At 42.9% G+C, this 12,201-nt stretch overlaps 1 protein-coding gene across 1 annotated transcript in view; it reads left to right on the top strand.

Annotated features, from left to right (window-relative positions):
• Positions 1-9,065, top strand: part of AKAP10 (A kinase (PRKA) anchor protein 10) — a 100,369-nt gene extending 91,304 nt beyond the window's left edge. The window contains exons 13-15 of the mRNA XM_011958301.1: positions 3,762-3,814; positions 4,463-4,558; positions 7,513-9,065. Coding sequence (XP_011813691.1) covers positions 3,762-3,814; positions 4,463-4,558; positions 7,513-7,518 — 155 coding nt within the window. The 3' untranslated portion in view covers positions 7,519-9,065. The remainder of the gene's footprint in view (positions 1-3,761; positions 3,815-4,462; positions 4,559-7,512) is intronic.
• Positions 9,066-12,201: the final 3,136 nt, after the last annotated feature.

The following is a 12,201-nucleotide window of genomic DNA, read 5'->3' as shown; positions in this document are numbered from 1 at the left end:
ATCCGGCCACTGCACTCCAGCCTGGGTGACAGAGCGAGACTCCGTCTCAAAAAAAAAAAAAGCCAGATGTGGTGGCAGGTACCTTTAATCCCAGCTACTAGGGAGGGTGAAGGAGGAGAATCGCTTGAACCCAGGAGGTAGAGTTTGCAGTGAGCTGATAATGCACCACTACATTCCAGCCTGGGCAACAGAGTGAGACTCCGTCTTAAAAAAAAAGAAAGAAATTGAGGAATGAGGAGATTGTGATTTGTGATTTGTTAGGAGTCACACAGCAGGTTAGTAGCAACTACAGGGCTTTGGTTCAGAATACCACCTTGACAACAGTTTGTTTACAGTTTGACTCCCCTTCCTCTGCCTTTCTCTCCTTCCTTATTGGGGGCAGCTGGAAAGAATTTTCATCATTTACTAGCCTATAGTTTTAATTTGAGTTTTAAAACCTTGATAATAGAGCACAGAGGAAAAGACTGAGTTTTCTTGTTTTGAGACAGTCTCGCTCCATGGCCCAGGCTGGAGTGCAGTGACACCACCTCAGCTCGTTGCAACCTCTGCCTCCCAGGTTCAAGCAATTCTGCCTCAGCCTCTCAAGTAGCTGAGCGTACAGGCACGTGCCACCACACCCAGCTAATTTTCTGTGTTTTTGTTTCATTTTGTTTTTTTCTGAGATGGGGTCTTGCTCTGTCACCCAGGCTGGAGTGCAGTGGCACGATCTTGGCTCACTCCAAGCTCTGTCTCCTGGGTGCAAGCAATTCTTCTGCCTCAGCCTCCCTAGTAGTTGGGACTACAGGTGTGTGCCACCATCCTCAGTTCATTTTTGTATGTTTAGTAGAGACGGGGTTTCACTATGTTGAACAGGCTGATCTCGAACTCCTGATCTCAGGTTATCTGCCTGTCTCGGCCTCCCAAAGTGCTGGGATTATAGGCATGCGCCACCACACCTGACCATTTTTGTATTTTTAGTAGAGACGGGGTTCCACCATGTTGGTTAGACTGGTCTCAAACTCCTGACCTCAAGTGATTTGTCCACCCCAGCCTCCCAAAGTGCTGGGATTATAGGTGTGAGCCACCGTGCCAGCCAAGATTGAGTTTTGAAAAGAGACTTCTGAGATTATGAGAAGGGCAAGCAAGGTAACTTAAGTTACATTAACATCATCTAGGAGACAGTGTAACAAGAAGGAATTGTAAAAGGATGTTATGAGCGTGTGCCCATGTAGTGGCAATCCCTTGTGCTTGGATACAGTGGTGGGAGACAAAACTGTACTTAAATTGATAAATCCCTTACATGTCATTTTAAGGATCTTAGACTTGCATCATGTAGACATCAGAGATTTCTAAACAAAGTACTGACCAGATGTTTTTGCCTGTCAGTAGAATGAGAATGAACTGGAGTTGGGAGAGACTGGCATCAGGGACACCAGTCAGCCAGTGGAATTAGCTAGTAATGTAGATAGGAGAAGAAAAAGATTCCAAGTTAGGTAGTGGTAGCAAGAATTAGAGGGAAGGTCAGATTTATGATATGTCCAAGGTTGAATTCTAAGGTGAAATTTGGTAACCAGATTTCATGTTTAAATTGGGAAGGTAGATTGAGATTTTTTAACATGGGTTCTCTAGATGAAAATGTGTGACGTTAACTGAGACACACAACACAGAAAAAGAGTAGGTGGGAGATAGATTAGTTCAGTTTGAAATAGATTCAGTTTGAAATGCCTTTGGACAATTTGGAACGACAGGTTTGACACTCAAGGGGTTTCTAAGTTATCTGCAGATCAAAGGAAGTTAAATCCACACAAGGGAATGAGATGCCCAAAGAGAATGTGTTGAAGATGAAAGGAAAGCTGGCAGTTGGATCCTGGAGAAGCTCCATATTAAAGGAGGATGGAATGCACAGAGGAAGAGTCTAAGATGTGGGTTTAGAGGAAAAAGTATCAGTCAACAAGAGGGAGACTGTCAACAGAGTGACTCTGCAGGGTGGCCTGAAAAAAGAACAGTGCATGGGATGATTCAACAGCCGGTTGAGCCTTCAGGCACAGCATTTAACATTGTGGCTCTGTAGACTCTGGTTGGCAGTAAAATTTGAATAAACCAATATTTAAACCCTTAGGTAATAATAAAAATTGAGGGAAAAGGATCCAGGTTTTGTATTTTTTATGAATTCAGTTATGGAATGAATCAGGACCTTGCCTCAAGAAATAGTCTACTAACAGTTAACTTGGTTTAAAGCAAAGTTAGCAAGTGAGAGTGTTCAAATTATTAAATAACAAAGTAAGCTGTGTATTTCATTTGTAGAAATAGAGGCTGGCCTACTTCAGATGATTCTCAGCATGTGATTACAGATGTGGGCTTACACATCCTAGGAAGTTAAGGTGTACTCTAGCTTGGATGGAGTATGGCTCTTTGAAACTCTTCTCTTACCCGGCTAGTTTATATAGACCAGTGAACTAGAATGTAGTGGCATACTCTGTCCTAGAAGCCATTTTATATAGGATCTGGTCTGGAAGGTTTGAAAACATAACAAATGTGTTGATGTCTCCCAATGTATTGCTAGATTCTTACCCAAGAGCAATATCCTGGTTAGGGTTTTGTTTTGTTTTTTAATGTTTGCCACAAACTAACACTAGATGTTAGTTTCTTTCATCAAGTGAGGAGAGTAGAAGAAAAGTCCAGAACTCTGAAACACCTTTTCAAAAGTTTGTCAAGCCATGATGTTTCCAAGTTAAATACTCTGTTATGGAAGCAATATAATCAGTTTTTATTAATGTAGCATTCCTTAGTGTTTTGGATGGTATCACACAAGAATATCCATGTCTGGAAGCAACAGCTTTTAAAAGAGCATTTTGTTGGTGGTGGTGGTGATGGTGGGTTTTTGTTTTTGAAATGGAGTCTCACTCTGTCGCCCAGGGTGGAGTACAATGGTGTAATCTGGGCTCACTGCGACCTCCGCCTCCTGGGTTCCAGTGATTCTCCTGCCTCAGCCTCCCAAGTAGCTGGAATTATAGGTGCGTGCTACCTGGCTAAATTTTTTTTTATTATTTACATTTTTAGTAGTTACATGGTTTCATCATGTTGGCCAGGCTGGTCTCAAACTCCTGACCTCAGGTGATCCACAGTGGTGGCCTCCCCAAAAGTGCTAGGATTACAGGAGTGAACCACCGTGCCCAGCTTTTTGTGCAACCTCCACTCCTGGGTTCAAGCAATTCTCCTGCCTCAGCCTCCTGAGTAGCTGGGATTATAGGTGCCTGCCACCATGCCCGGCTGATTTTTGTTATTTTAGTAGAGACAGGGGTTTCACCATGTTGGCCAGGCTGGTCTCGAATGCCTAACCTCAGGTGAACCACCCACCTCAGCCTCCCAAAGTACTATGATGACAGGTGTGAACCACGGCCAGCCAAATAAGAGCTTTTTTTTTTTTTTCTTTTTTTTTTTGAGATGAAGTCTCGCTCTTGTCCCCTAGGCTGCAGTGCAATGGTGCGATCTCGGCTCACCACAACCTCCACTTCCCAGGTTCAAGCAATCCTTCTGCCTCAGCCTCCCGAGTAGCTGGGATTACAGGCGCACACCACCATGCCTGGTAAATTTTTGTATTTTTAATACAGACAGAGTTTCACCATGTTGGCCAGGCTGGTCTCAAACTCCTGACCTCAGGTGATCCGCCTGCCTCGGCCTCCCAAAGTGCTAGGATTACAGGCGTGAGTCACTGTGCCCGGTGCATTTTTAATGTAAGATTATGCATGAAATGTACATTCAATTTTGTTTTTGTTTACTAGGATCCATGTTCTCACAAGCTATGAAGAAATGGGTGCAAGGAAATACTGATGAGGTAAATTCTACTTTTAGGATAAAGAGATTTCTGTTTATAAGTGCCATCCTTGTGTGAGTAAGGTTTTAAATTTTCTTTTTCTTTAGTTCCCATGTTTAAGCAGCATGGCACAGTTATGCTCTCTTATCAACAATGTATCAAGAAAGAGTGGTCCCTTCTTAACATATAACAATTGTCTGATAGTAGCAGTGAAAGTGTCTTCAGTCCAGAGGCTAGGACCACTGAAGGATATACATGCATTCAAGTTTCCATCAGCCAGCAGGCACCAGTAATCAATGTATAGATGAAAAGCTCAAATGTTTCCCTCCCTGCCATCAGTTTTACTTTAAGTAGTGGAGGCTTGCTTTTTTTAATAGTTAAGTACATTGAGAGATGGGAGGTGAAAAAAGGAAAGTGTTTTATTTTGACCATCTACCCTGAAAGTAGTTCCAGTGCTAGGTATCCAGTAGTTGACACTGGAAGACAGAGAATGACATGTTAATATTCATAGCCAGAGGGTGGCCCAGGTTTTTTCGTACGTGGGAATGAAATTCTTATCCAAATAAGTAGAAATGATGTGTATAAGCCATTTGTTAAGAGCACTGAGTATGTGCATCTCGATCCATCTAATGAATAACCGTTATCACCAGTTTAAATTATTTTCTTTAGGCCCAGGAAGAGCTAGCTTGGAAGATTGCTAAAATGATAGTCAGTGACGTTATGCAGCAGGCACAGTATGATCAACCATTAGAGAAATCTACAAAGGTAAGGATGACTTTGTTTTGTGTAAACTAAAAAGTATTATTTTCCAGGTATAAAAATAAAAAAAGGACATAAGGGGTTTCTTTGCATTTGAAGGATTAACTGCTGTGGGGATTGCCTTCTTATCATAAGCAACTAGAAAACAGACAAACTAAATGAAACAACTGTTTCCATATATTGGACAATGGGCAATACAGGGAAACCATTGAAACCAAACAGAGCGCAGTAGTCTTGCTGAACGAAACAGTTAAAAATCAAAGTTCAGGCCAGGTGCAGTGGCTCACACCTGTAATCCCAGCACTTTGGGAAGCCAAGGTGGGTGAATCACTTGAGATCAGGAGTTCAAGACCAGCCTGGCCAACATGGTGAAACCCCGTCTCTACAAAAATACATAAATTAGCTGGGTGTGGTGGCAGGCGCCAGTAATCCCAACTATTTGGGAGGCTGAGGCAGGAGAATCGCTTGAACCAGGGAGATGGAGGTTGCAGTAAGCTGAGATCACGCCACTGCACTCCAGCCTGGGCAACAAGAGTGAAACTCCATCTCAAAAAAAAAAATCAAAGTTCAGAGAGACCAATTTGAGTAGAAGTTGTAGGATAAGATACCAGAAAAGAGGAAGCTGCCCAGAAAGAAAGCTGTAGAGATATTTAGAGAGGTTCCCTTGGATCCTTGGCCTAGGTTATCTGTATATATGTGGGGTGAAAATGCATATGTCCAGGTAAAGAACCCCCCAGAAATTAGTAGGGTGAACATAGGGCTAAGAAAAGTTCGTGGCCAGAAGGATCTGGCCAGAGTAGAGAGACTTTGTAATATACAAGGCATTGGGTAGTGTCTTCACAAAGGTTATGCCTTACTACTGAAGATAGATTAGGCCTAGAGTACAACCACCTGAACCAAGTTTCAAAGCAAATTTTTAAAGGATCAAATTACTCTAACAACTGCATGCCAAAACAAAGGGCTAACCCTCTTTACAGTAACACAACAAAATTCAGCACTTCACAATGTAAAGTTAGAATGTCTAATGTCCAGGCTGGGCGCAGTGGCTCATGCCTGTAATCCCAGCACTTTGGAAGGCTGAGGCAGGTGATGACCTGAGGTCAGGAGTTCAAGACCAGCCTGGCTAACATGGTGCAACCCCGTCTCTATTAAAAATAGAAAAAATTAGCCAGGCATGGTGGCAGGCGCCTGTGATCCCAGCTGCTCAAGAGTCTGAAGCAAGAGAATTGCCTGAACCCAGGAGGTGGAGGTTGCAGTGAGCCGAGATCACACCACTGCACTCCAGCCTAGGCAAAAAGAGCAAAACTCAGACTCTAAAATAAAATAAAAGAATGTCTGACATCAATCACAAATTACCAAGTATGACATGAAGTTAATCTATAACCAGGAGAAAACTCAATCTATAGAAACTGACCCCGATGTGAGAAAGATGGTGAATTTAGCAAAGACCATCAAGTCGCTATTTTAAATATTAAAAATATGTTCAAGTGACTGGGCGCGGTGGCTCATGCCTGTAATCCCAGCATTTTGGGAGGCCGACATGGGTAGATCATGTGAGGTCAGGAGTTCAAGACCAGCTTGGCCAATATGGTGAAACCCCTTCTCTACTAAAAATACAAAAAAAAATAGCTAGGCATGGTGGCAGGCGCTTATAGTCCCAGCTACGTGGGAGGCTGAGGCACAAGAATCACTTGAACCCGGGAGGTGGAGGTTGCAGTAACCCGAGATTGCACCACTTGTACTTCAGCCTGGACAATAGAGTGAGACTCCGTCTCAAAAAAAAAAAAAAGTTCAAGAATATCAAGGAAAACAAGAGCATAATGAGAAAAATGCAAACTAGTTTTAAAAGAACCAAATTGAATTTCTTGAAATAAAAAATTCCAGAAATGGGGCACGGTGGCTCACGTCTATAATTCCAGCACTTTGCGGCAGCCGAGGCAGGCAGATCACCTGAGATCGGGAGTTCGAGACAGCCTGACCAACATGGAGAAACCTCGTCTCTACTAAAAATACAAAATTAGCTGGGCGTGGTGGCACATGCCTGTAATCCCAGCTACTTGGGAGGCTGAGGGAGGAGAATCGCTTGAACCCCAGAGGCAGAGGTTGCAGTGAGCTGAGATCGCACCAGTGTACTCCAGCCTGGGCCACAAGAGTGAAACTCCATCTCAAAAAAAAAAAGAAAAAAGAACAGTAGACTCAAAGAACTAGCTGAGTTTTTCTTTAGGCAGTAAGTGTGACCTTTTGCAGGTGACTACTTTAGTTCCTCATGTCCTCATTAGTAGATCAGAGAAATTCGACACCAAAACTCCAAAAGAAAAACCCCTTCTAATCCTCATTCCATGATTTTATGAAAGCATGAAGTCCTAGGCCTGTGAAGGAATACTCAGTCTCTTTATCCTGTGTTCATACCTCTCTGCTTCAACCTCCAACTCGACATTTGCCTATAGGATGTACTTGGACATTCAGCATAAACTACCTCACACCATTACTGAATTGCTTCATGTGCACATGTCCCATGCCGTAATACCGGGGACCCAGTGATATTTGTCCCCAGTGCTGTGAGTACAGGAGGGAGTCAGTGAATGTCTGCATGCATGTCTTTACCATCCCTCTTGAATATGCTGTAGGGTTAATTCCTAGAAGTAGAATTACTCTGTTGAAAATTGGCAGTATTTTTCATTCTAATATCTGTTGCCAACATGGGAAAGCAAGTCTGGATGCCAGTCCTTGTTAAATGACCCTTGGGTAAGTTACCTAACCTCTTTAAGCTTCTGTTCACTCATATGTTGAAACAAGGAAAATTACAATATCTTACCTCACAAAATTGTAGTTAGCTTCTGGCTGTCATAAACTCTGGTATATAGTAAACACTGAGTGTTGGTGTCCATCCTTAATTTGTAATAATAGGTCACTTGCTAGAGAAATGCACCTTACCATTTTCTTTTCTTTTCTTTTTTCAGTTATGACTCAAAACGTGAGATAAAGGAAATCTGCTTGTGAAAAATAAGAGAACTTTTTTCCCTTGGTTGAATTCTTCAACACAGCCAATGAAAACAGCACTATATTTCTGATCTGTCACTGTTGTTTCCAGGAGAGAATGGGAGACAATCCTAGACTTCCACCATAATGCAGTTACCTGTAGGCATAATTGATGCACATGATGTTCACACAGTGAGAGTCTTAAAGATACAAAATGGTATTGTTTACATTACTAGAAAATTATTAGTTTTCCAATGGCAATAACCCATTTATGAGAGTCTTTTAGCCTACTGGAATAGACAGGGACCACATCCTCTGGGAAGCAGATAAGCATAGAACCGATACTTGATGCACACTCGTAGCAGTAACTCATCCCTAACAGCATCATAAAGCAGGTGCCAGAGGTGCTTTGCTTTGTCCTTCCAAAGCAGGTGAGTCAGCCCCACCGAGAGCCAGGCAGCTCTGAGTGGCAGCGTGGTGCTAACAGCTTCAGTGGAACAGGGTGAGAGTAAATTAGCAGTCTTCCTTGACAGCAGCATTAATGTAGAAGGAAGCTGACAAGTCATGGGTCAAGTTTCAGTGACTTCTTCCTTCCTTTGATGGCAGTATACAGTTTTCACATTTTAATTCCTCCTCCTGAGATGCAGTATACTTAAAACCATTCTCTCCCCTGCTAACAGGAGGGTGTGAATCTGGTTTACTTTGAGCATTAGGATTTGCCCCTTTGGAATTCTGCACTCCAGTACTTAACTTTCCCTTCAGAATACATGTGGAAAGAAAGAAAGCGTAGCGATGACTCCAATTTTGCCCCTGTGGCATTTTGCCCCTGTGGCACCTTGAACAAAACAGTTATTCCCAAATTATACTTTTTTTTTTTTTTTTAAATAAGGTGAGCAGGATGATTGGGGAGAGAAAAACATTCGACTTTGTTTGACTGCCTCCCCCATTCTTTGCTGTGAGCTGGGAAGTGTGCAGTTGGTGGTCTTTCTTCTCCTTTCTTTAGGACAGTAAGAGACTCACTCACTGCACTTCTGCTCAGTTGGCTTCTGCATCGGGACCGCACAGCTATCAGCAGGGCTGCCCAGTTGGTGAGCACACTCCATTGACCACGTGGCGCCAGTGCTTCCTCAATGCACATGATTGTTTGAGAAGAAAGAAAGTTCTCTTAGATGTTACTGCTTTTGCTCAGACTTTGCAAAAAATATATATATATATGTATAAATATATAATTATTAATCACTTTTGTCCTTGAGAAAGTCTTGAATGAACAGAGAATTTATTCCATTGCAATATTTGATTGTATAGAGGCACACTGTTTCATCGACAGAAGAAGCAAAAAGGCTTTGTGTAAGTTTTTGGTACTATGTACCACCTCTGTTATTCTTTTAAAGCTGAAGTATTCATGTACTTAAACCGTATTATATTTGTGTTTGATTTTAAAATATATATATGAGAATTCTATTTAAAATTGTGTCAACTTTCTGCTTTCAGGGTATTTATGGCTCTTCTGTTGAAATATATTGATCTTTCCAAATATTTCCATTTGTTTTCTAAAAACTCAGAACATGAGCCACTACTGGACTTTGCCTTGTTTTTGGAGTGTATGACATAAACCCAAGGTTTTTATTAGGCGTCTATGCTATGATTAATTCATTTTGTTCTTTTAACAAAATATTTCCATCCATTTCACATTGCTTCAATCTTTAACAGAAAAGCAATGTAAAGGTCATAGAATAAAATGTGGTTTTGGGTGACTCGCTGCCTCTGCATGTTTTGGAATAACAATTTCTACAAGACTCTAGGCTGTTCAAACTAGTGCTTTCAGTTAAGATAATTTCTGATCATTTCTTTGTATATACAATTTGTGCTTCTGAGCTAGAGATGCCAAGTAGTTGTAAACGGCTTATAAAGAGAATAGCAGCAAATTTGACACTTGGCTACTTTTTTCTGCCCCACCTGCTTTGAGACACAGAAGCGGAGTGTGACCCGAAATTATTAGCCAGATGTAATATTTGATCTAAAGTAGATCCTTGTACTCATTTTAAAGTTGGAATTCGATTCCTCCAACATTGAGCACCCACCATGTTCCTGGCTCTGTGCGTTGTGCTCATAAAATAAGATTCCCTGGTGGAGTTTTCATAGGTTCAAATAATCAGTTGAACACCCTTCATCTTTATCATGTTGTTGACATTGACACAAATTGTTTAAAAAAAAGATATTAGAGAGAAAGTGATATGTTTTGTAACTTGGTGTGTCTTCATCACTCTGTAAGATTTGGTGAAAGTAAAAAGCAAATGTCAGCCAAATCCAGTGAACCGCAATAAAACAGGGAGCGACTTTTTATAACTTTTCTACTTGGGTTTCAACATTCAGTAGAGCTTTGTGAAATGTAAGTAGTTTACGATACTGGAGTTTTGACTAGTTCAGTAGGAATTTGGAGGGGAAGGTCATTCTGAATTGTAGAAAAATACAAACTTTTTTGCTTATTTAAGTATTGAGAGCTAAGCACCTGATGAAGTGACTGACCTCTCTCTAGTGACACTATTTGGGTACCTGCCTGACTTCAGGAGTGGGGTTTGTTTCTACACAGTGAACTTTTCTCTCACCCTCTCCTCCCTCTTCCCCACATAGCAGTCGATTGGACCTGGGTTGAACTCCTGATCCAGACAGGCCCAAGACAGTTCTTTATGTTAAGAATTTTGGGGCCAGGCACAGTGGCTCACACCTGTAATCCCAGCACTTTGGGAGGCCGAGACAGGCGGATCACTTGAAGTCAGGAGTTTGAGGCCAGCCTGGCCAACATGGTGAAACCCTGTCTCTACTAAAAGTACAAAAATTAGCTGGGCATTGTGGCACACGCCTGTAATCCCAGCTATGTGGGTGGCTGAGGCAGGAGAATTGCTTGAACCTGGAGGTGGAGGTTGTGCAATGAGCCGAGACCGCGTCACTGCATTCCAGCCTGGGTGACAGAGGGAGACTCTGTCTCCCAAAAAAAAAAAAAAAAAAAAAGGGAAAAGAATTTTGGGCACGGTGACTCACGCCTGTAATTACAGCATTTTGGAAGGCCCAAGATGGGCAGATCACGTGAGGACAGGAGTTCAAGACCAGCCTGGCCAACACAGTGAAACTCCATCTCTACTAAAAAGACAAAAATTAGCCAGATGTGGTGGCGGGCACCTATAATCCTAGCTGCTCGGGAGGCTGGGGCAGGAGAATCACTTGAACCCAGGAAGCAGAGGTTTCAGTGAGCCAAGATTGCACCGTTGCACTCCAGCCTGGGCAAGAGAGCAAGACTCTGTCTGAAAAAAAAAAAACCTCCCCGTGTGCGGTGGCTCATGCCTGTAATTCCAGCACTTTGGGAGGCCAAGGCGGGCAGATCACAAGGTCAGGAGATCGAGACCATCCTGGCTAACATGGTGAAACTCCATCGCTACTAAAAATACAAAAAAATTAGCCGGGCATGTTGGCAGGCACATGTAGTCCAGCTACTAGGGAGGCTGAGGCAGAGGAAGGGCGTGAACCTGGGAGGTGGAGCTTGCAGTGAGCCGAGATCGCGCCACTGCCCTCCAGCCTGGGCCACAGAGTGAGACTCCGTCTCAAAGAAAAAGAATTTTGGCTGGATGCGTGGCACATGCCTGTATTCCCAGCACTTTGGGAGACCAAGGTGGACGGATTACCTGAGGTCAGGAGTTCAAGACCAGTCTGGCAAATATGGTGAAACCCTGTCTCTTACTAAAAAAAAATAGAAAAATTAGCTGGGCATGGTGGCGGGCGCCTGGGGAGGCTGAGGCAGGGAGAATTGCTTGAATCTGGGAGGCAGAGGTTGCAGTGAGCCAAGATCGCACCACTGCACTCCAGCCTGGGTGACAGAGCGAGACTCTGTCTCAAAAAAAAAGAATTTTGCATGGGGAAAGAGAGATACTGGTCACCATGTGGGATGGTGTTTGGATGTGGCACTTACAAAATCAGGAGCCTGCACTGCAAGGACAAACAGAAGCATGTGGGCCTGAGATAGCAGCTATCGCGAGAACACTGAAGACATCCCTGGTTTCTGCATCTAGTCCTGCATCCTTGCATTGGACTGCATTAATCTGTCAGTTATCTTTATAATGATTTTTGATTTTTTTGATTATTTATTTTTTTAAATTTTTTTTGTGAGATGGAGTTTCACTCTTGTTGCCCAGGCTGGAGTGCAATGGCATGATCTCGGCGCACAGTAACTTCCACCTCCCAGGTTCAAGTGATTCTCCTGCCTCAGCCTCCTGAGTAGCTGGGATTACAGGCATGTGCCACCACGCCTGGCTAATTTTGTATTTTTAGTAAAGAGGGGGTTTCTCCCGTGTTGGTCAGGGTGGTCTCGAACTCCCAACCTCAGGTGATCCGCCCGCCTTGGCCTCCCAAAGTGCTGGGATTATAGGCGTGAGCCATGGCACCCGGTGTGTTTTTTGATTTTTTGAAACCAGTCTGAAGTGAGTTTTTTTAATTACGTGCAACCAAAAGGAGTTTGGCTAAAATACTGCCAGACTGCTCTAATTCCTAATGATTACATACGCTCAGCATGTCTGCAAAGTACTGCTGATTTCTGGAGAATAATTTTTCTTCAGTAAACTTTACTTAGTCATCATGTGTATTCTCTCAAAGTGGTGTCCTAACCTAATGGACCTACAGGA

The sequence above is a fragment of the Colobus angolensis genome, unplaced genomic scaffold, assembly GCF_000951035.1.
Source record: "Colobus angolensis palliatus isolate OR3802 unplaced genomic scaffold, Cang.pa_1.0 Scaffold466, whole genome shotgun sequence".
NCBI lineage: Eukaryota > Metazoa > Chordata > Mammalia > Primates > Cercopithecidae > Colobus > Colobus angolensis.
This window is presented reverse-complemented; position numbering and strand designations above follow the sequence as displayed.